The sequence below is a fragment of the Cebus imitator genome, unplaced genomic scaffold, assembly GCF_001604975.1.
Source record: "Cebus imitator isolate Cc_AM_T3 unplaced genomic scaffold, Cebus_imitator-1.0 Scaffold49, whole genome shotgun sequence".
Classification (NCBI taxonomy): Eukaryota; Metazoa; Chordata; class Mammalia; order Primates; family Cebidae; genus Cebus; species Cebus imitator.
In genome coordinates, this window is record NW_016107364.1 from 8,754,537 (window position 1) to 8,775,784 (window position 21,248).

At 47.0% G+C, this 21,248-nt stretch overlaps 1 protein-coding gene across 1 annotated transcript; it reads left to right on the top strand.

Annotated features, from left to right (window-relative positions):
* Nucleotides 1–1,966: 1,966 nt before the first annotated feature.
* Nucleotides 1,967–21,242, top strand: GALR1 (galanin receptor 1). The gene is made up of 3 exons (XM_017527501.1): nt 1,967–2,637; nt 7,520–7,585; nt 19,693–21,242. The coding sequence occupies exons 1-3, from the start codon at nt 1,972–1,974 to the stop codon at nt 20,008–20,010; spliced, it is 1,050 nt and encodes a 349-aa protein (XP_017382990.1). The 5' UTR covers nt 1,967–1,971; the 3' UTR covers nt 20,011–21,242.
* The last annotated feature ends 6 nt before the right edge of the window (nt 21,243–21,248 follow it).

The window sequence follows — 21,248 nt, forward strand, 5'->3', positions numbered from 1 at the left end:
CCACCTTAGCCTCCCAAAGTGCTGGGATTACAGGCCTGAGTGACCGCGCTCTGTGGCAACTAGCTTTCAACACAACAGAACTGTCCAATACAACATGATACCTGGAAAGTCTGGGTCAGAGAGCATCTTACGGAAGAAAAGCAACACCGATTGGCAAGATCGCCTAAGGAAGTTTCAGGGCATTCTCTCAGGTCAGGGCAGGTAAGAGCACTCTTGGCTTTAGCAAGATACCTAAATAGGCAAGTTGCTTACAATTTGTCTTCTAGAAAATGTGCGTAAATAGAGCAATCCCCTTGCAAGGAACTCCCTAGCAATGAATGATAAAATACATAGGTGTTCAATGAACTGCATCAAAATTTATCTGGAAATGAGGCAGAACAGAGCTAGCAAGATACAAAAATAAGATCCTATTTCCCCAACTCCCCAAGGCAAACAGCCCCTGTCCTCTTTGGCCTTTGGATTACCCATTCCCTCAGGCACTGTGTCCAGACATAATGGACAATCACCAGATGGAGAATGCTGGAAATGCATCGGTGTTTTTGAAAGTGAAAACAGACAAATCACTGCAAATAAAGGACTTAGTATCAGCTCTCTAGTTGGGAACCGCCAAGGCTACAAAGATAATGCGACTAACCCTGCTGTCCGGAAACTGCTTAGTTTCTTTCTGGCAAATTCACATTTACGGCAGTAAGATACTAAACATGTTCTTTCACCTAAAAAATATTGTGTTTGTCATTGCTACAGTTAATATCCCTCAGATGAGTAATGCAAGGCACATGATGTGAGGTTGAGTGGCGTGAGCAGCCTTCCCCTTCAAGGCCATCCAAGTCTACAGAGAAGCTTCACACACCTCCTTCCCTCCCACTTGCCCCTCCCTAGCAGGCCGCGGGCTCAGGGTGGGATTAGGCGGCGAATTTTACAAAACTCCAGATAGCGGCGTCGGCCTCGGTTTCCTGGAGTTACTCCCCGGACAGACGCGTTCTAGCGGACTGACGCCCCGGGAGGAGGAGCAGGAACGGCACTGACGGGTGAGGACCCCAGCGCACCCCTCCGCCCCCCTCCGCCTCCCACCCAGCTTAGCCCGCCCGCGGCACCCGGCAGCCCCGCCTCCAGCCAGCGGAGCAGGTCGGCACCCCGCGCAGGCGAGCGAGCGCCGGGTCCAGCCAGGAGGTGGGCGGCGACCTATCCCGCTCGAATCTGTCCAGTCTCCGCTCCAGCACTGTGATTTCCAGGGGCGCGGATTTCAGCCGGGCTGTTTTCGCCCCTCGGTGGCAGCAGGGGGGCCCCTGGCACCCGACTCCGTCCACCGCCAGTAAGCCTCAAAAGCGCTCTCGCCCTGTGGACGACTCGGAGTCCCTGCAGAGGCCAGGAGGGAGTTGGCGGCGCCAGCCCACTGGCGAGGGGGCGCGGAGCGCGGGGAGCGCGGGGAGCGCGGGACGCCCTGTCTGCTGGAGCGTTGGCTCCGCTGCTGCGCTGTAGGCAGGTGCTGGGGAAGCGCCGCGGGAAGGAGCGGCTCTGAGCAACAGGTGCAGCCTGCAGCGCCGCGGGAGCGAGGGAAAACGGCCGGCGCAGATCTGCAGCGGTAAGGCGCGGGAAGCCTTTCCACCTGCGCGGCTGCGGCCGGCGGGTCCCTCCTCCCAGTCTCGGTGGTCGCGCGGCGGGCGGAGGCTCCCGGGCAGGGGACTCCAGAGCTCTCGAGACCACTGTCCCTTCCCGAGAAGGTCTGGCTCCGCGCTCCCGACCCGCCCTCTCTCGGAAGGACCCGGCGTGAAGAAGGTGCCAGCAGGCGCGGCCGCCTGATCTCCGCGCCCGCCGGCGCGCGCCTCCGGGGAAGCCCAGGCTCGGAAACTCCCGCGCTCCGTGCTCCGCGCCGGGACCTCGGCCACTCCCGGAGCCCACCTTCGCCGCCAGGTACCCGCCGTCCCTTCGTCCCCGGGCGCCCCGCCGCTCGCCCGAGCAGCCCCGCGGGCCATGGAGCTGGCGGTGGGGAACCTCAGCGAGGGCAACGCGAGCTGGCCGGAGCCCTCCACCCGGGAGCGCGGGCCGCTGTTCCGCATCGGCGCGGAGAACTTCGCCACGCTGGTGGTGTTCGGCCTGATCTTCGCGCTGGGCGTGCTGGGCAACAGCCTGGTGATCACGGTACTGGCGCGCAGCAAGCCGGGCAAGCCGCGGAGCACCACCAACCTGTTCATCCTCAACCTGAGCATCGCCGACCTGGCCTACCTGCTTTTCTGCATCCCCTTCCAGGCCACGGTGTACGCGCTACCCACCTGGGTGCTGGGCGCCTTCATCTGCAAGTTCACCCACTACTTCTTCACCGTGTCCATGCTGGTCAGCATCTTCACGCTGGCCGCGATGTCCGTGGACCGCTACGTGGCCATCGTGCACTCGCGGCGCTCCTCCTCGCTGAGGGTGTCCCGCAACGCGCTGCTGGGCGTGGGCTGCATCTGGGCGCTGTCCATCGCCATGGCCTCGCCCGTGGCCTACCACCAGGGCCTCTTCCACCCGCGCGCCAGCAACCAGACCTTCTGCTGGGAGCAGTGGCCCGACCCTCGCCACAAGAAGGCCTATGTGGTGTGCACCTTCGTCTTCGGCTACCTTCTGCCGCTCCTGCTGATCAGCTTCTGCTACGCCAAGGTGCGGGGCGGGCGCGGCGGGCGGGGGGCCGTGACGCGCGAGGGTGGGCCGAGGGGCGGGGGTAGGGGATGCCGGGGGTCTCAGGGTCCCGTGGCCCTGCCTGAGCCGTGCCCTCGCCCAGGGCGGTGCTGGGCGGATCTGGGCGGAGAGGTTCTCCGGCCTCTGCTGGAGCGTGCCATTGGCTTGCGCAAGAAAGTTACTTGGAGTCTGAGACGTGCTGGGGAAAGTTTGCGGTTCACGGGGTCTGGTAGAAAAAGTTTCTCCTCCCCTCCCTGCCCTTCCTCGCCGCGGCTGCCCTTCAACGCCCCAGGTTGCCAGGGCGTTGTGCGGGCGAGGCTGTACCCTTCCCAGCCCCGGAAACCCCGCTCCTTTTCAGCGACTCTAAACCACTTCAGCTGCGCGGGGAAGTGACCGCCGCGGGGCTGTGGGACCTGACAGGGCGCGTGGTCACCGGAGCGCCGGCCTTTCGCGGTGGTGGCGGGTCCCCACCGCCCCTCCCGGGCTCTCAGCGGCCGTGGGGGTGACTCGCCGGCGGCCCCTCTCCCCGTGGTGCGCAGTTCGCCCTCGCGCTGAAGGCTTTGCGCACTCCGGGCGGTGTGAAGCCGCTGATCCCAGGGACAGAGCTTCGAATTTTATTTATTCTGAAGCTTAGCTTCATAAACCCAAGTGTCAAAAGGGTGTTTCTTGACAGGGTCCTGACCGCAGGCTCCAGGGAACTTTGAACGGAATGGATTCAAGCTGTGGGCTTCTCCATTTCAATCTTTTTTAGAAAGGTATCCTAGACAGGGGGCGGGGGGAGGTTGAGGCGGCGGATCTTCACCTAAATGTAGCAGAGGCCCGGTCCACACGTGTGGCTTCGGCGGGCTGGGGTCTCCTTCCCGGGAGATGGCTTTTCCCGTTGTATAGCAGGGCAGAGCTCAGCACCCACATTCTTTTTCATGAAATCCACAAGGGTTTGAAGATTTTATACTGATGAAAAGGGCTTCAGCGTTCGACACACGTTGTTTCCACTTGCGTAAACAGGCGCTTATTTTAATAATCAGGTGATGGCGATTCAGGGGTAAACCCCAGTGTCCCCACCCTACTAGCTTCAGAGCGTCGCTATTGGAAATGCAGCTCTATTACCAGGTTCCACCTGACCTCGCCTCCCTCTGTCTCTCATTCTGTTTTCATAAGGCTGTGATTATACAACCACAAATAACCTGACTAGGTAGAACAAGAACTTTCAACACTCAGTTCACAAGGTATTGTTCTCAACACAGATGTTTACTATAAGCCACCTGTTTCTCTCCATCTAGTTTTTCTCTGTAGATTGTGTCTATTGTGAAGCGTAATGTTTTTGGATGTTATCTGGACAGCCTGCACCAAAAGGTAATTATAAAGAAATATCGTAGCACTTTGGGAGTCTGAGGCAGCTGGATCACCTGAGGTCAGGAGTTCAAGACCAGCCTGACCAACAAGGTGAAACCCTGTCTCTACTAAAAATACAAAAATTAGCTGGGTGTGGTGGCAGGCACTTGTAGTTCAAGTTGCTCAGGAGGCTGAGACAGGAGAATTACTTGAACCCGGGAGGCAGAGGTTGCAGTGAGCCAAGATGGCACCACTGCGCTCCAACCTGGGTGATGGAACGAGACTCTGTTAAAAAAAAAATAAAAAAGAAATATAGTAGCAGTAAGGGAATTTGGAAAATAACTCTAGCTTAGCTATTTGGAAAATGGCTGGTTTATTAATGTGGTCTTCTGCAAATACTAAACAAAGGCTATTTTACATAGCACAATTATCTGATATGTGCACCATCTCATTTAACTGGCACACCTCTGTGGCTTGGGGCTATTTTATTATTTACCCAGATTTTATTATTTAAGAAAAAACATCTTTGGAAAAGAACACCTGACTCAGATTATGAAGCTGGTGAATGATTCACGAAGGATTTAACACAGGGATTCCCAGTCTCCCACGGACGGGACAGTTGATGAGGCCTTGAGGACACTGAAGTATGAGATTGGGATTCTGAAAACATGGCTGTCAAGTTCCCAATTACTGCTTTGGAACTGAAGCACATTCTTCCTTATGCCCCTGAACCTTTGGGGAGAAGAACTAAAGTCTTCTTACTGGAAATGACAAAGTAAGCTTTTAGAAATAAATTAGGTTACATTTCTGTCATTTGCAAGTCTATAAAAGTCACACAGAAGGGCAAAATTACAAAACAGTTTTTTTTTAAAAAAAAAAACGTAATGAATTTGGATTTTTAAAATATGGAAATAGTTTGCTTCCAAGCATAACTGGAAAAATATTTTGCATTCAGCATAATATTTGCAAGTTCATTTCAGGGCTGTCATGGGTAGGTGGAGATAATTAGTTGTTTCAGGTTGCTTTTCTTTGGCTCAGGCATCAGGTGTGCACCCTCCAGTTAAGGATTTTGCTACTTGCGTGTGAGTTTCAGGATTCACTGTTCTCCAAACTCCAGGTCTGTTGGATAACCTGAAAAAACACAGATGACTAAAAGGGAACCTGAGGTTATGATGCTTTAAACAAACAAAAAGACTCAAGACAATTGCATTCCAGAGTTGCCTTTTGCCTTCAAATTCTTACAAGTTTGTAATGGAATGTTTTTTCGTACCAGTTTCTGGGAAACTGATCGAATACATGGGCTGGAGGATGAGTTGAAGTGGTCCGCCCAGTGTCCCCTGAGGAGCCCCTCCCCTCTGGTACTGTGGAGCTGTTTTTGTACAGGGCTGTGACCCTAGGTCACTTTCCTTAGAGTGAATTACTGTCCAGAGCCTCCTTGTTCTACCATGAGGACAAACTCAATGTGCCCAGCCCACTAAATCCCTCCAAATCCCTAGGATGTGCCCAGCAGGACCTGGGTTTGCTTTGAACTAGGCACCTTCCTGTGCATGCTCAGAAACTCACAGACTCGCCGAGAGACCCCAGTATGCTGCTATCACTGTCTTCTTAAACATCATCATAACCTGTCATGATATCTATATTCTTCCTACTTTGCTGACAAGACCTTCAGTGGGGTGCATCATGATATATCATCCTGTACTCATAGTATGAGCCATTGAAGAGAAACAGAGCGAATACAAATATACTTGAGTATTTTCTTTATTAAACAGCATTCAACATACTGAACTGTTTTGAAGTGGCTGAGCTGGGATCCAAATTCCTTTTTGGAAGGAACCGATGGAGCCTGGCAGTGTTATGAAGCTGGTCACATCTGGATGTTTTGTTGTGATTTGTTCAGGTGTCTCTCTCTGATTTTGCTTGTGTGGCCTGTCCTCTGGTGTCTCCTGGGTCCTCTGTCCTCAGTGGCCAGTGTTGTCCTGCTGTTTCCCCTGGGGAAGGCTGCCACTGAGCCACCTAGGCAGTCCTGTCCTCTTGGGCAGGGTCCTGTCTCCTCCAGCCCTTTCCTTCCCCTTCAAAACACTCTCATTTTCTCCTGCAGGAAAGCTCCTGTTCTGTGGTTGCCTTGCATTCAGGTTTTGGTACTCTGATTTCTGCAGGCAGAACAGTAAAGGAACACCTTGTCAATGTGTTGAGTGTTTTTCCAAATGCTCCTGCGGCAAGCAAACACTTGTTTTGTTGTGGATGTTGCTGAGTCATTTCCGGAAGTGGGAAGCATCTCAGAAGGGGAGAGAATTTGAAGTCAGAAATTCATACCCCTGATGGCCTCTTCTTCACCTGTATAGGGCCTGGGCAGCTGGTAAATATATCCTGTGGCTTCCAGGTAGGGTCTGACTAATTGCTCTGGAAGTGCCTCATCTGGCTGAATGGAGCGGGCTTTTGCAATAAGTTCAATTCGATTAAATGATTTCCATGCTACAGTGCTGCAAGGAGCAAAGAACTGGTTGGAACATGGCTTCTGGTTCCTTGAAAGACTTCTCAGCAATCTACAGATGATCTAAAGCACTTAGCCACCCTGGGGCTCGATTTTTCTGGATTTTCCCTCAGATGGGATATGGAAATGAACTTAAGTAACAGTTCTGCAGGCTTGACAATGTGGTCTAAGACCAAATATATGTTGGAAATTCCTACTTCGAAATCTCCAAATTTTCATGGCATTTCTTCTGAGTATTACACTGGCCAAAAAAAAAGACAAAAATGATTTCTAAGGGAGCCACCATGTCTCAAGGAGATTCCCTGACAGAGACATTCGTTGTAAAATCTTGCAAAAATGGTTTATAAATCATCAGTGATGCTGAATCCCCAATAAGTTATCTAAAAGCACAGCACAGTGGGTAGGATTTGAGTAAAGAATGAAAGGAAGCCTGATGGGTGGTGATTTGCTGACAGAAATGCAGTGGAGGCAGCCCATATGAGGAAGAAAGAAAGAATATTTTGGCAAAAACGCAGGCAATCTTTGGCCTGGCTGCACTGAAGACACGTCTGATGGTACTGTCTTCCTTTGTTTACTTGATTTCTTTCTTCATCAGATGATGAATTTTGGAAGGGCAAACCTCTAGTTTTTTGACGTATCCAGGATCTAACATTGTGCCTGACATGTAGCAGGGACCTGGTGTTTGTTACTATGTGGGCTCCTGGGGGAAACTGAGGCAGACAATAGCCTAAGAAGCATGCATGAGTGGGTCATGGCATGGCTCTTTCTGGATAAATCCCCAGAGCTCCATGCACTGGGCATTCCCTGCAAACAGGTGCTCTGGCTGTGAGCTTGTCTGGCTGTGCACCAGCCTTCCTGCAGCGCTCCTAAATGTTAGAAAAGAATGCATTTGGCAACTTATATTCATTGCCACCTAATCACCTAATCTGAATGGTCTCACAAATGATGATGTTACCATTTCGGCATGTCAATAATGGTTAATGCAAAATAGGCAGTGGGTTGTGAGAGTTGAGGCGAACTGATTTCATTTGTGTCTTTCAGGTCCTTAATCATTTGCATAAAAAGTTGAAGAACATGTCAAAGAAGTCTGAAACATCCAAGAAAAAGGTAATGATCACAAATATATCTGTTACTTTTCAGAGCTTAGTTCATCTTTACTTCTACTTGTCCTCACATCCTCCCAAAGCCTGTAACATTAGGGTCCTCAGTGTGGCTAAGGGTGCTTGAGATGAGCCTCCCACCGTTAGGGTGGAAATGAGGGTCAGCCTCAGCGAGGGCAGAGGGCTTCGCAGGTCACTCCATGCTGCATTCAAACTTAGCTGGGGAGGCGAGATCAAAAGATCTGGAAAGGCGAGGAAATGCGGTTATGCTGATTATGTGCCTCACTGGGAGGTGTGCTTGGGCTGACTGAGACAGAGGGCAGAGCTGCTGACATGCATTCTTAGAGGAAAAGTATAGTCATAGTGTTTTGTCTTTACCGTCTCTGATGTGAGTCCGGAAGGCTCTGTTTGGTTCTCCTTTAAGACATCATTGTTATAATCCCTGCCTTAACCCGCCAGTGTGCTGTGCCAGCCTCATCTCTTTCAGCCACACGTGTGCTGGCTCTGACCCAGCAGGTAAAGACTGCAGAGGCACAAGGCTGAAAGCGGATTCCTCCCGTTGCTAACTGACTTTCTCACCCCTGAGCCCTGATTTAAACAAGATTCTCCTGAGCAGCATTACTGATGGTCATGACATTCTACACTGTGAGGAAAAACTATTTCACAGATCAAGATTAAATTAACTCTTACTCAGAAAATATCTATGTAACTTCTGATTTTAGAAAGTAGAGTGAGATTATTGGGCGATATGATTAAGGAGTAGGAGCTTATAACCAGACATTTTAACCCAAAAGTGTTGGTAATAACATCTTAAAATACTGTGTTTTCTAAGTTTTGTTATGATCAATGACATACATAATTTGTAGAAATTCTAGTTTAGATCACATTTAATCATGTTTACTTTAAAAATTCTGCTTGAATAAAGGAGAGCTCTTCCTGACTTTCCTTGTTTATGAGCAGCAATGTGGCTAAAAGGCCATCTGATATCCTGGAGCCAAAACCAATGGTAGAGAATTGGTTATAAAGCCCAAACATTAAGACTTTTCTTTTTCCTGGCAACAACAAAAACAAAAAAAATAGCTTGTGCTAGAAATGCATTCATACAGTTTTTAGGATAACCACCTAAGAATACAAGGTGCAATATAAATAACGACCATGTAACAGCTTTATTCCATTGATCCTTTCTTATGTCTGAACAATTATTATGTGTATTTCATTTCATTTTAAGCCTCTAAGCCCCTCATTAGAGCAGCTGACCAAGTGCTAAGTTATAGGAATGGGATAAACTCTAGAAGTTGGTGTTTTCCTCCTCTGTTTTTGGTGATGTGCTGCTATGGCAGAGATTTTCCATTTTTCTGGTATGTCTATTTATGTTTCCTCTGAGCCACACTTCTGATTTCTAAGAAAACGATTCTTTAAAGACAATTAAGGGTTGTTTCTAACTTCTCCTTGGTCAGTGATTTTTAGAGCACCTGCTCTGTGTAGGACCAAGCTGATCCAGGGGATTCTAAGAGGCACTGACTCCTCATGGGAGCCAGCCCTGTAACGGAAGAGACATGTGTAAGTCCCAAAGGACTGTTCAAGTGAGGAGTGTTGGCGCATCAGGGGAGGAAGAGATTAATTTCTCTAGGGAGGGATCAGGCTTGCCAAACTTTAACTGATCTGTGATGAATGTTTATGAATGATTCAAAAGATTTTTTGCTTACCAAAAGAAGTAAAACATTTCTTTAACATTTGCTGAATCTTATTTGTGTCAATGGTAGTATTAGTCTCTATATTTGAAAAAGTTTTGGAGAGTTGTGATGGTCTCAGAGAAGGCAAAATACTTTAAAAAATAGGTATTATAAGGAATGATTAGAAAAATTTCTGTTTTATTTTACAATCAAAAACCTAAAGATTAGTGATTAGTTCAGTATTTTGTTTAGTTATATACACATACACATCTATACAAATATTTAGATTTATGTGAGTATATGCATATATAATACATATGTGGTTACTTATATACATAAAATATATTTATATAAAATTACCTTTTGCTCATTCTTACCAAGAGGAGGTTCTAGCATTTGAAGAAGTGATGAATATTTTCTTTCCTATTTTCATAGCCTCTGACCCTTAACAGCCACTGAACAGATGTCAGATCTTTGTTGATGTATTTAATTGGCTCCTTGTTTGCATAGAATAAATAAATGTGCTGGTGGTGGTGATGACAATGGTGGTGGTAGTGATGGTGGTGATGAAGGTGGTGGGTAGTGGTGGTGGTCATGGTGGTGGTGGTGGTGGTGGTGATTGTGATGGTGATGGTGGTGGCGGCAATTGTGGTGGTGATGGTGGTGATGGCAGCAGTGCTGGTACTGGCAATGGTGATGATGGTGCTGATTGTGGTGGTGGTAGTGATAGTGGTGATGATGGTGGTAGGTGGTGGTGGTGGTGATGGTGGTCATGGTGGTGATGGTGATGGTGGTGACTGTGATGGTGATGGTCGTGGTGATGGTGACGTTGGTGGTGGTGGTGGTGGTGGTGGCAGCAGTGGTAGCAGTGGTGGTACTGGCAATGGTGATGATGATGCTGATTGTGGTGGTGGTAGTGATGGTGGTGATGATGGTGGTAGGTGGTGGTGGTGGTGGTGATGGTGGTGTTGTTGATGGTGATGGTGGTGGTGATGGTGATGGTGGTGGTGGTGGTGATGGTGTTGGTGGTGTTGATGGCGGCGGTGGTGGTGGTGGCAATGGTGGTGATGATGGTGGTAGGTCGTGGTGGTGGTCATGGTGGTGATTGTGATGGTGGTGATGATGGCGGTAATGGTGATGGTGGTGGTGGTGATGGTGGTCATGGTGGTGATGGTGATGGCGGTGGTGATGGTGATGGTGGTGGTGGTGATGGTGGTGGTGGTGGTGGTGATGGTGGTCATGGTGGTGGTGGCAATTGTGATGGTGATGTTCATGGTGATGGTGATGTTGATGGTGATGGTGATTGTGATGGTGGTGATGGCGGTAATGGTGATGGTGGTGGTGGTGATGGTGGCGATTGTGATGGTGATGGTGGTGACTGTGATGGTGATGGTTGTGGTGATGGTGACGTTGGTGGTGGTGGTGGTGGTGATGGTGGTGGTGGTGGCAGTGGTGATGGTGATGGTGGTGGTAGTGGTGACAGCGGTGGTAGCAGTGGTGGTACTGGCAATGGTGATGATGGTGCTGATTGTGGTGGTGGTAGTGATGGTGGTGATGATGGTGGTAGGTGGTGGTGGTGGTCATGGTGATGGTGGTGGTGGTGGTGGTGATGGTGGTGATGGTGATGGTGGCGACTGTGATGGTGATGGTCGTGGTGATGGTGACGGTGGTTGTGATGGTGGTGGTGGTGGTGGTGATGGTGGTGGTGGTGGCGGTGGTAGCGGTAGTGGTGGTGGCCATGGTGATGATGATGGTGACCATTGCGGTGGTGATGGTGGTGACAGTAAAAGTGGTGGCTGTGGTGGTGGTAAGGGTGGTGTGTGTGCATCTAAGAAAGATATAGGAGAGAGGAGCAGAGGAAGGGTAAGCAGAGGGAGTGGAAGGAAGGGAGTGGAGAGAAGGGAGGTGGCGGAGAGGGGGACAGAGGCAGAAGAGACGAGAAAGGAAAAACTTGGGAGGGAACAGAAAGCAAGAATATATGGCAACTTCCCTGAAGACAGGAACTGTACTGGTTCTTTGTGGGTATTTCCCAGGTCTCAGCACAGAAAATTGCTACTGGTGCACATGTGTCATCATTTGATGGGTAATGGAAGATGTGACAGGGATGTGGATGGTTTGCTCATTTCAGCTCCACTTGTTTCCAGCCCTTTCTCTCAATGGCTCAGTAAAGTTCCCTTGCTATGTGCTGTATCCACTGGTCTTAGTTTGTTCAGACTGTTTTAAGAAAATACCATAGCCTGGGTGGCTCATAAACAATGGAAGTTTATTTCTTGCAGTCCTGGAGTTTGGAAGTCTAAAATCAAGCTCCTACAGATTCAAAGTTTGGTGAGGCCTATTTTCTGGTTCATAGATGGCCCTTCTCTCTGTGTCCTTATAGGGTAGAAGAGATAGGCAGCTCTCTGGGCCCTCTTTCATAAGGGCTCCAGTCCCATTATGAGGTCTCCCCCACACGTCATGGCCTAATCACCACCTAAAAGCCCCACCTCTTAATATCATCACTTTGGTGATTAGGTTCCAATATATGAATTTTTTGGAGGGGGTAAGGACACAAACTTTGAGACTGTGCCACCGTCCATGCAGGGCTTTCCTGTTGAGAGTTGTAAGTATTATGGGGTGGGGAGATTGGCCTTTCGTTATAAACATGCTAACAGTTATTCACGTTTGGAGAAACTGCAAAAGAAGAATGGGAGTTTTACAAAAGAAGAATGAAGCGCTGTGATTGATCACATGCTTTGCTTAAGCTTTGTTAGACATAAAGAAATGTTTCTGGCTCAAAGCTGATTGTTAAAACCTTGGAAGACCTCAAAATGGGATAGACACCCAAATGGGATGGTTGCTTCTTGAGGAAAATGGGATTAACGGATCTCTTGATATCCTATCAAGCCACTGGGCTCTTTTAACATTTGCTTTTATTGTCGTTGTTTCTTTGGCTTAAAGTAATTCAGTAAGCTTTTTGGCTGTCATTTATATAATTTGTGAGGGTTTTTTTTTAAATCGTTTTCATCTTTTAGTCACTTTTTTTCTGTCAAGCCAAGTTCCATTAGATATATTGTGAATACAATTCTTTGAAGAAAGAACAGACATCTCAGATGACTTGGAAAAGAGCATCTCACAATAAGAAGAGAGATTAATATTTTTTCAGATACTTTCAGCAGAAAGAGTACCATGCTAATAAAAGACCTAAACTCAAGTATAAGAAGATTTTGTATTGAGATTTAGCACGTAATTTTAGATGATGACTTTTTCTCCATCATAAGATAATGTTGGGATTCTGTACACTAAATAGACAAAGAAGGGAAGCCGTGCACACACAGGAGACAGGTCTGTCTAATGGAGATGGAGGACCCTGTAAGAGAGAAGAAAGAATCACATTATAAATAAATTTTAAAAACCAGCCTCCTCCTCCAGAGAGGGGAGTTCTCTATGTTACTTTCTCTGAGCTGATCCACTGGTCTTAGTCCATTCTGGCTGCTGTAAGAAAATGGTACATCCTAGGTGGTCCATAAACAATAGAAATGGATTTCTTGCAGTCCTGGAGTTTGGAAGTCTAAAATCAAGCTCCTGCAGATTTGGTGTTTGGTTATTTTCTGATGTTTCTGTGGGAAAGATAGGAAGCGGCTTTTCCAGTTCTTTCTGAGGAGAGGAGCTGCTTCAGCCTTAGGGGTTGACATTGAACAAAGCATTTTTTATTACCTTTAACTTGAGGTTGGTAAGACAACTTTCCTTTTGGTGTGGCTTTTATGTAATTCATCAGTGGTTCTCCAAACACCATCCTGAGCTCCTTTTACATTTATTTTTAGAGATGGAGCCTTGCTCTGTTGCCCAGGTTGGGACACAGTGCTGTGATGATCGCTCACTGCAGCCTTAACCTGCTGGGTTCAAGGGATCCTCCCACCTCAGTCGTCCCCCTGCGTAGTTAGGACTGCAGGTGCACGCTGCTGCACCCAGCTGAGTTATCTGAAAATGGCGTTTAAAGATGGGGTCTCAGTATGTTGCCCAGGCTGGCCTAGGACTGCTGGCCTCAAGTGATCTTCCTGCCTCAGCCTCCCAATGTGGTGGTGGGATTACACGCATAAGCCGCTGTACCTGGCTGAGCTTTTGAAAAGGAGGATTCTTGGGTAACTAACAACCTCTACCAATTGCTTTAGGGCCATAATAGATGAGGTGTAGCTATCTGAATTTTAAAGAAAGCTTTGCACTGGGTAAGGATGGACATACTAACCTACTTAAATCCCAGGGTTGAAATTAGTACTCGTGCATTATTTTGCCAGATCTTTAACTTTGAGCTAGTCTATGCTACGCATATTGTTTCCTGAGTTTGACAGTGTGGAGCAGGAGTAAATCAAGAAAGACGGTTTTCTAGTGGCATGAAACTTCTTGCCCCATGTCCCATCTTCTACCAGCCTCCTTTGCAAGGGAAGAATGAAGATAAAAATCATCTTCTGTTTTCAACCATGCACAAGGGTGTATTTGCCACATAGTTATTGCTACGACTGAATTGGACTCTGCTCAAAGACAGCAGGACTAGGGGCCCAGGGCCTGTTTGCAGTGAGTTGGTTTCTAACAAGTAGGAGGCCTTCAGCTTCAATGGCCGAGATGCTTCATAAACATGAAGAAAATAGTAATCTCCTGGAGATACGTAGCTGGGGGGACGGTCAGTGTTGACAAGCCTTCTATGAAATGGCCTTGGGAACAATCTGACACAAATGGTATAGTTTATGCAAATGCCCATTAAGCCTTCTTTCCTGATATTTATGCTGCAAACTGTAATCCCATCTCATTTCAAAGCTGCTGGTAAACCAAGAAAAAGAACCTGATTCTTGTCCATGACTCTAAGAAGACCAATGTGACCAGTAAAAATTTAAAGGTAAACTTTGAATGAGTTGCAGACCCACAAAGTTCGCAAACACTGCCACAGCAAACGCTCCGGCCTCAGGACACACTACCATTTGCCTTGTGGACGTTGATAAGGCATGGATCTTATCAGGAAGCTGTTGGAATAGATTTCTGCTTTGTACTTAGTAAAAATGTCTAAAGAAGCAATGAAATGCAATACCCAGAGGGTGATTATTTTATGAAGTGGAGAGAAGGTCTGATAGTCTTAAAAAGAAAAGATGATGTTTTATATTCTATTTGTAGGTATAATTACATCTAGATTGTTTTGATTGAATCATCTGAGAATGGCATTTCTCATCCACTAATGGATAAATGGATTGATAGCAGGCACTCCCTTAATATACGTGAGCACATTATCTGTTTGCTCTGTGTGTCCTGCAGTAAATGGCTTTAATATGTAAGCTTGTAGCCTATAAAACCCGTACTCATAGTTTTATACCCGAGTTGTTTGTCTTATTTAAGTAGACGAGGCATGGTCTAGGAATCACTGCATTGGTTCATCCTACTTTCAGATTAGGAAGTTGAGGCTCAGGGACTTTATGGCATTTTGCAAAGGTCATACAACCAGCTTATGGCTTGGCCAGGCGGGAACACACACATGCTGTAAGTCCTGGGGTCTTGTGCAATCCCTGGTGCCTCTCGATAGGGAGCTTCATGCTCACCTCCTGTCCACCTTGCTAGTGGGACTTGTCCTGGTCTTAACCTGATATCTAGCCCTCCCTCTGCTGCCTCTGCCTGGATCCTGGACACAGCTTCCTGCCTTCCAGTCCCTCTGTTTGATAAACTTCATCTCACGTCTTACTTTGCTACCTCGTGTCAATCTTTGAAGAGCTGGTATCTCATGAGTTAGAGTCTGGTTGTCATTTTCTTTTGCAGTGGGACTCCAGTTCATGGGAATTGATAAGAAGAGTCCTTTTGCATGTAGGATTTCCCCTCCTAGAAGTGTGGTTCCCACCACTCTGTGATAGTCCTGCAGGCTGTGAGGTCCATGCAGAATGGTTGTAGGAAGTCCTGTGTCCCCAGGAAAAGTCTGTGGTGGGACAGTGCTGTCTCAGCTGTGGACTCACTTTCCTGTGTCCTAGTCTTCCCTCCATGTGAAGTTACAAGAAATACAAAGCTCTATTTTCATTCTTTCTCTCTCTCCTTCTCTTCTTTTCCTCCAACTGTTCTTCTCCCACTCATCCATTTTAGTCAGAGTATTTCTGTTTAGGAAACAGACTGGTGGCCACAGGTGAACCCTTCACCACACCTGTGCACCGTGAGAGAAGGCCAGGGCGGAGGTCTGCTTTCCTGCTCTATGAAACCAAGTGAGGCCTGGGAGGAGACTGGGTACATTGGTCTGTTCTCACGCTGCTAATAAAGACATACCCAAGACTGGGTAATTTATAAAGGAAAGAGGTTTAATTGACTCACAATTCCACAGGGCTGGGGAGGCCTCAGGAAACTTAACGATCCTGGTGTCAGGGTAAGCAAACACGTCCTTCTTCACATGGTGGCAGGAAGGAGAAGATTGAGAGTAAAGGGAAGAAAATCCCCTTATAAAACCACCAGATCTCATGAGCACTCTTTCCCTATAATGAGAATAGCATGAAGGTAACTGCCCTCATGATTCAGCTGCCTCCTGTCAGATTCCTGCTACCACACATGGAGATTATAGGAACTACAATTCAAGATTGGATTTGGGTGGGAACACACAGCCAAACCATGTCTTACTGCTCTTGGCCCCTCCCAAATTTCATGTCCTCACATTTCAAAACACAATTATACCCTTCCAGCATTCCCCTAAAGTCTTAACTCATTCCAGCATTAACTCAACAGTCTGGGTCTGAAGTCTTATCTGAGAAAAGGCAAGTCCCTTTCACCTATGAGCTTTTACAATCAAAAGCAAGTACCATTTATACTTCCTAGATACAACGGGGTTATAGGCATTGGGGAAAATACACCCATTCCAAATAGGAGAAATTGGCCACAATGAAGGGGCTGCTAGCCCCATGCAAGTCTGAATTCAGTGGGGATCCTTTGACTCCATGTTTCACATCCAGGTCATGCTGATGCAAGAGGTGGGCTCCCATGGCCTTGGGCAGCTCTAACCCTGTGGTTTTGCAGGATATAACCCCCTTCCAAGCTGGCTTCGTGGCTGGTGTTGAGTGTCTGTGGCTTTTCCAAGTGCAGGATGTAAGCTGTTTGCGGATCTGGGATCTGGAGGATGGTAGCCCTGTGCTCACAGTTCCACTAGGCAATGCCCCAGTGGGGGCTCTGTGTGTGGGCTTCAACCCTACCTTTCCATTCCACGCTGCCCTAGCAGAGGTTCTCCATAAGGGCTCTGCCCCTGCAGCAGACTTCTGCCTGGGCATACAGGCATTTCCATTTATCCTCTGAAATCTAGGCGGAGGTTCCCCAACCTCAATTCTTGACTTCTGTGCACCTGCAGTCCCAACATTATGGGTAAGCTGCCAAGGCTTGGGGCTTACAGCCGCTGAAGCAATGGTCTGAGCTATATTTTGGCTGCTTTTAGCTGCAGCTGGGACACAGGACACTAAGTCCCAAGACCGCACAAAGCAGCAAGCCCTGGGCTTGGATATGAAACCATCTTTCTTCCTAGGCGTCTGGGCATGTGCTGGAAGGGGCTGCCATGAAGACCTCTGAGGCGCCCTGGAGACACTTTCCCCACTCTCTTGGTAGGGGCTGCCATGAAGACCTCTGAGGCACCCTGGAGACATTTTCCCCACTGTCTTGGTGACAAACACTTGGCTTCTTATTCCTAATGCAAATTTCTGCAGCCTGCTTGAATTTCTTTTCCAAACACGGGGTTTTCTTTTCTACTGCATAGTCAGGCTGCAAATTTTCCAAACTTTTATGCTCTGCTTCCCTTGTAAACATAAGTTCCAATTCCAAACCATCTCTCTCAAGTTCAAAGTTCCACAGATCTCTAGGGCCGGGGCAAAATGCCACCAGTCTCTCTGCTGAAGCATAGCAAGAGTGACCTTTACTCCAGTTCTGAAGAAGTTTCTCATCTCCATCTGAGACCACCTTAGCCCGGACTTCATTGTTTGTATCACTATCAGCATTTTGGTCAAAGCCATTCAACAAGTTTCTAGGAACTTTCAAACTTCCCCACGTTTTCCTGTCTACTTCTGAGCCCTCCAAACTGTTTCAACCTCTGCCTATTACCCAGTCCCAAAGTTGCTTCCACATTTTTGGGTATCTTTATAGCAGTGCCCCACTCTCTGCAGTACCAATTTACTGTATCAGTCTGTTCTCACACTGCTAATAGAGACATACCCAAGACTGGGTTATTTATAAAGGAAAGAAGTTTAATTGGCTCACAGTTACACAGGGCTAGGGAGGCCTCAGGATACTTACAATCATAGCATAACTGGAAGCAAACACATCCATCTTCACATGGCAGCAGGAAGGGGAAGAATGAGAGCAAAGGGTCAGAGGAAAACCCTTATAAAATCATCAGATCTTGTGAGAACTCATTGGCTCTCTTGAGAACAGCATGAGGGAAACGCCCCATGATTCAATTACCTTTCACCAGATCCCTCCCATGATGTGTGGGGATGATGGAAACGAGAATTCAAGTTGAGATCTGGGGGGTGGGGGGCACAGACAAACCGTGTCAGTGGGATTGCTGCTGGCTCACACTGATGCTTCCTCTCCCCATGTCCAAGCATGCTCTAAAATACAGCTAGTGCTCGACTTATGACCACGATTGGTTCCGACAGACCGGTCGTAACATGATTTGGTCATAATTTGAGTAGGCTATATGCACGTGGAGATGGTAGTGCTGCCAGAAGCTGGTCCTCACTGTCGTACGCCCAGCTGGTCAACGTTTGTGCTGCCAGACGCGGAGCAGTCGTGGCTAGCAATTGTGGTCGTAAAGTCTAATGGCTGTAAGTTGCATAGGTCGTAAGTCGATCAATACCTGTATTGTAGCCTGGAGTATGTCTGAGAGAAAGGGGTTCCTTGAGTCCTAATCTTTGGACAAGGGGCTGAAAGTGTGCACCTCTTACATGCTTAATGTTTCTTTTTTCCTATAAGAAGTAAACTCGTTGGCAAAGAGAACAGATTGCTGAAGCCGTCAAACAGAGGAGGACATGGAAGTGCTCTCTCCCTTCAAGCCAGGGAACTGAGATGGAGGTTGTCTCATGGGGCCTTTATTGCTGACACATTTAGCGTAATGCTTCTTGTGAAGCAGCCGTGTTGTGTGTTGTGTGCAGAGAGGGAAGTGTGGCTCCTGATTTACCAGAGGTTCCCTTGTACCCCAGCTGTGCGGGGCATGGGCTGGGGGTTAAGTCGGCCTGGCTACCAGCCCCAACTTTGCATTCAGCTGTGGGACAGTGGGCGTTTGCTTCTCCCCTCCCGAGTGTCGGTTTCCTCATCCACAACCTGTGGGTCATCATGGGGTCGTAAAGGGGACTTGGTGAAATAATGCATGTGGCCCCATCATCGGTCTGCTAGTTTCGATGGCTCTGCTGTGACCATCGAGGCACTAGAGGTTGTGTGGGTTTTGAGGTGCACCTGTTATAGAACAGTCCGTCTGAGGAGGGAACCGACTGATTGCTTTGTATTTTATAGTTTAGAAAACAGTAGACTCCCATAATTGAAGCATTTTAATAAAATTGATCATTGTCTTTTCCTTGAATCCAGAGAGATGGAGTTTTCAATTAATCACAAACTAAGCTACCGAGCTCTTCTCTTCCAACATGTGTGGAACAGGCGAAGTTGCCGTAGGCTTAATTCCAGCCCCATAGGTTTGTGGCCAGCGAGGAGGCCGTGGCCAGGCACACAGGCGCATGGCTGTTGATCTCAGGAGGTTGTTGTCCTCCCCTGTTGTGGTCTCTAATCAGCCACGGCTTCCTCCGATCATTTTCTCAGTAGAAACCACAAAAGAAACATGAAGACTCTGCCTCTGACTTCTAAGTATTTCTTATTTAGGAGCAGCAAAGAAAGAGTTGAAATGAAAGAAAGCAAAAGGGGTAATTCGGTCCATAGACTGAAACTGAAATGAAACACGTCGGTGCATCAATTAATTAGGTCTTGAATTTGCTGACGTTTAACAAGGAGAAGTAAACAGCTACACACTTGTTCGTGGAGGGGACCGACTATTTGGAGCAAAGTGCAGCGCTCCTCCGAGAGGCATTGCTGGTGATACCGCTGCAGTGGGGCCACGCTTGAACAGTTTTGCTGGTTTAGAAGTTACAGCCTCTAATCTTCGCACATTTCTAATTCCATGACTCAAAGCATACTTCCCATAATGCGTTTCACATATATCGTAAAATTATTACTTTGGAAGGTAATGACAGGTCCTGGAGAATTTATGAACAAAAGTGTTATGGAAAGTGAAGGTTAACACTTAAAGCAGTTGTATCCATTCTTTATCTCATGAAAATACACATAAAATTAGCTTAGGCTGTATTTTAAAATGCTGGATTCTTTTTCTGTTGTAATCAATGAATTTCCCTCCTCCTCCTCCTCCCTTGCTTCCTCCTTTCCTCCCCCTCCTTCGCCGCCTCCTCCTCCTCCTCCTCTTCTTTTCTAGACTGCACAGACGATTCTGGTGGTGGTCGTGGTGTTTGGAATCTCCTGGCTGCCTCACCACATCATCCATCTCTGGGTTGAGTTTGGAGTTTTCCCGCTGACGCCAGCTTCCTTCTTCTTCAGAATCACCGCCCACTGCCTGGCGTACAGCAATTCCTCGGTGAATCCTATTATATATGCATTTCTCTCTGAAAATTTCAGGAAGGCTTATAAGCAAGTGTTCAAGTGTCACCTTCGCAAAGATTCAGATCTGAACGATAATAAAGAAAACAAAAGTCGGATAGACACCCCACCATCCACCAATTGTACCCACGTGTGATAAAAGAAATATTAGAGCGTCCTTACTGTTAAGTTTCCTTATAAGTGGACCACACACAGAAACAAACAGAATGAACTAGTAAGCAATGCTGCAACTTGTTCTCCTAACAACAAGTCATGTCATTTTAATTAAATCCCACCTGTGTTCAAAAGTACTTTGATCCATTTAGGAAATTCCTAGGTCTAGTGAGAATTACTTTTCAATTTTATTTTATTTCGAAATTACATTTCAGAAACAAAAGACAATGATGTATAGTTTTGTTCCTCTTCAGAAATGAAAGCTTAGTAGAATTCTATGGATATGTTCAGCTCTTCATAGATTAAGGACTGGCCCATCTAAATGGTCAGGAATATTTGGAGTCTACATTTTAAAGTAAATATATTTAGAAAAAAATTTGAGCTTTAATTCTTTAATTTTAAGAGAAGTAATATTATGAACTATGTATTTTAAAATGTGATCATGGACACACAATGATGATTTTTCTGGGGGCCATTTACATAGACACATCTATTAAGTGGAAAGAAGGCTTCCTGAAGTCTGATTGCACAGGTGCATTGCTTCCAATTGTAGCTAGGTTACAGAGCTTCTGAAGTGGGTAGTTGTGAGGTACGGTCCATTTCTCTCAGGAGTCAGCTCAGTGTTGTGGTGGTGACCCTGGGGTGCAGTAGTCCTGCAGGTGGTGACCCTGGGGTGCAGGATAGATTAAAATCTATCCTGTGAAATTAGGCTTTATAGAATTAAGGAAACAGAGTCAGAGACCACTGCCCGAGTAGTGGAAGGTGCAAATGAGTTTTTAAGAATAAAATTGGGTATTGAAATTTCATATAAGTACTTGACAAAAGGTTTTCATTATGCCTTGAATGGAGCCTACTCGAAAGAGAAATGAAAAAAAAAATCAGCAAAATTGATGTAGATAATAATTTCTATGGGGCTGAAGACTAGACAGAATTCAGTAAGTCACATGATGTAATGGTCATGCCTATAGATAAAGTATATTTCATGTTCGATTTAGATAACATTCAAAAAAGTCATGAGACTGAATATACCTAGGGATATCCTATCTTGCACAAATGCATGCTTTTTCATTAAATTTGTAATAATGTTTAATGCACATTTCCACCAAAGGTTATTTCCTCTAAAAATGTTAATGTGGGGTCAAAACCATCACCACTTGAATTTCAAATGTAGTTTTCATGGCAATTTCATATGGATATGTGTTTACAATGAGAAAATGGCAT

Coding starts and splice junctions, on each gene's coding strand:
- GALR1 (XM_017527501.1), top strand. CDS start 1,972: ATGGAGCTGGCGGTGGGGAACCTCAGCGAGGGCAACGCGAGCTGGCCG. Junction 2,638..7,519: donor TCAGCTTCTGCTACGCCAAG/GTGCGGGGCGGG, acceptor TGTGTCTTTCAG/GTCCTTAATCATTTGCATAA. Junction 7,586..19,692: donor CTGAAACATCCAAGAAAAAG/GTAATGATCACA, acceptor CTTCTTTTCTAG/ACTGCACAGACGATTCTGGT.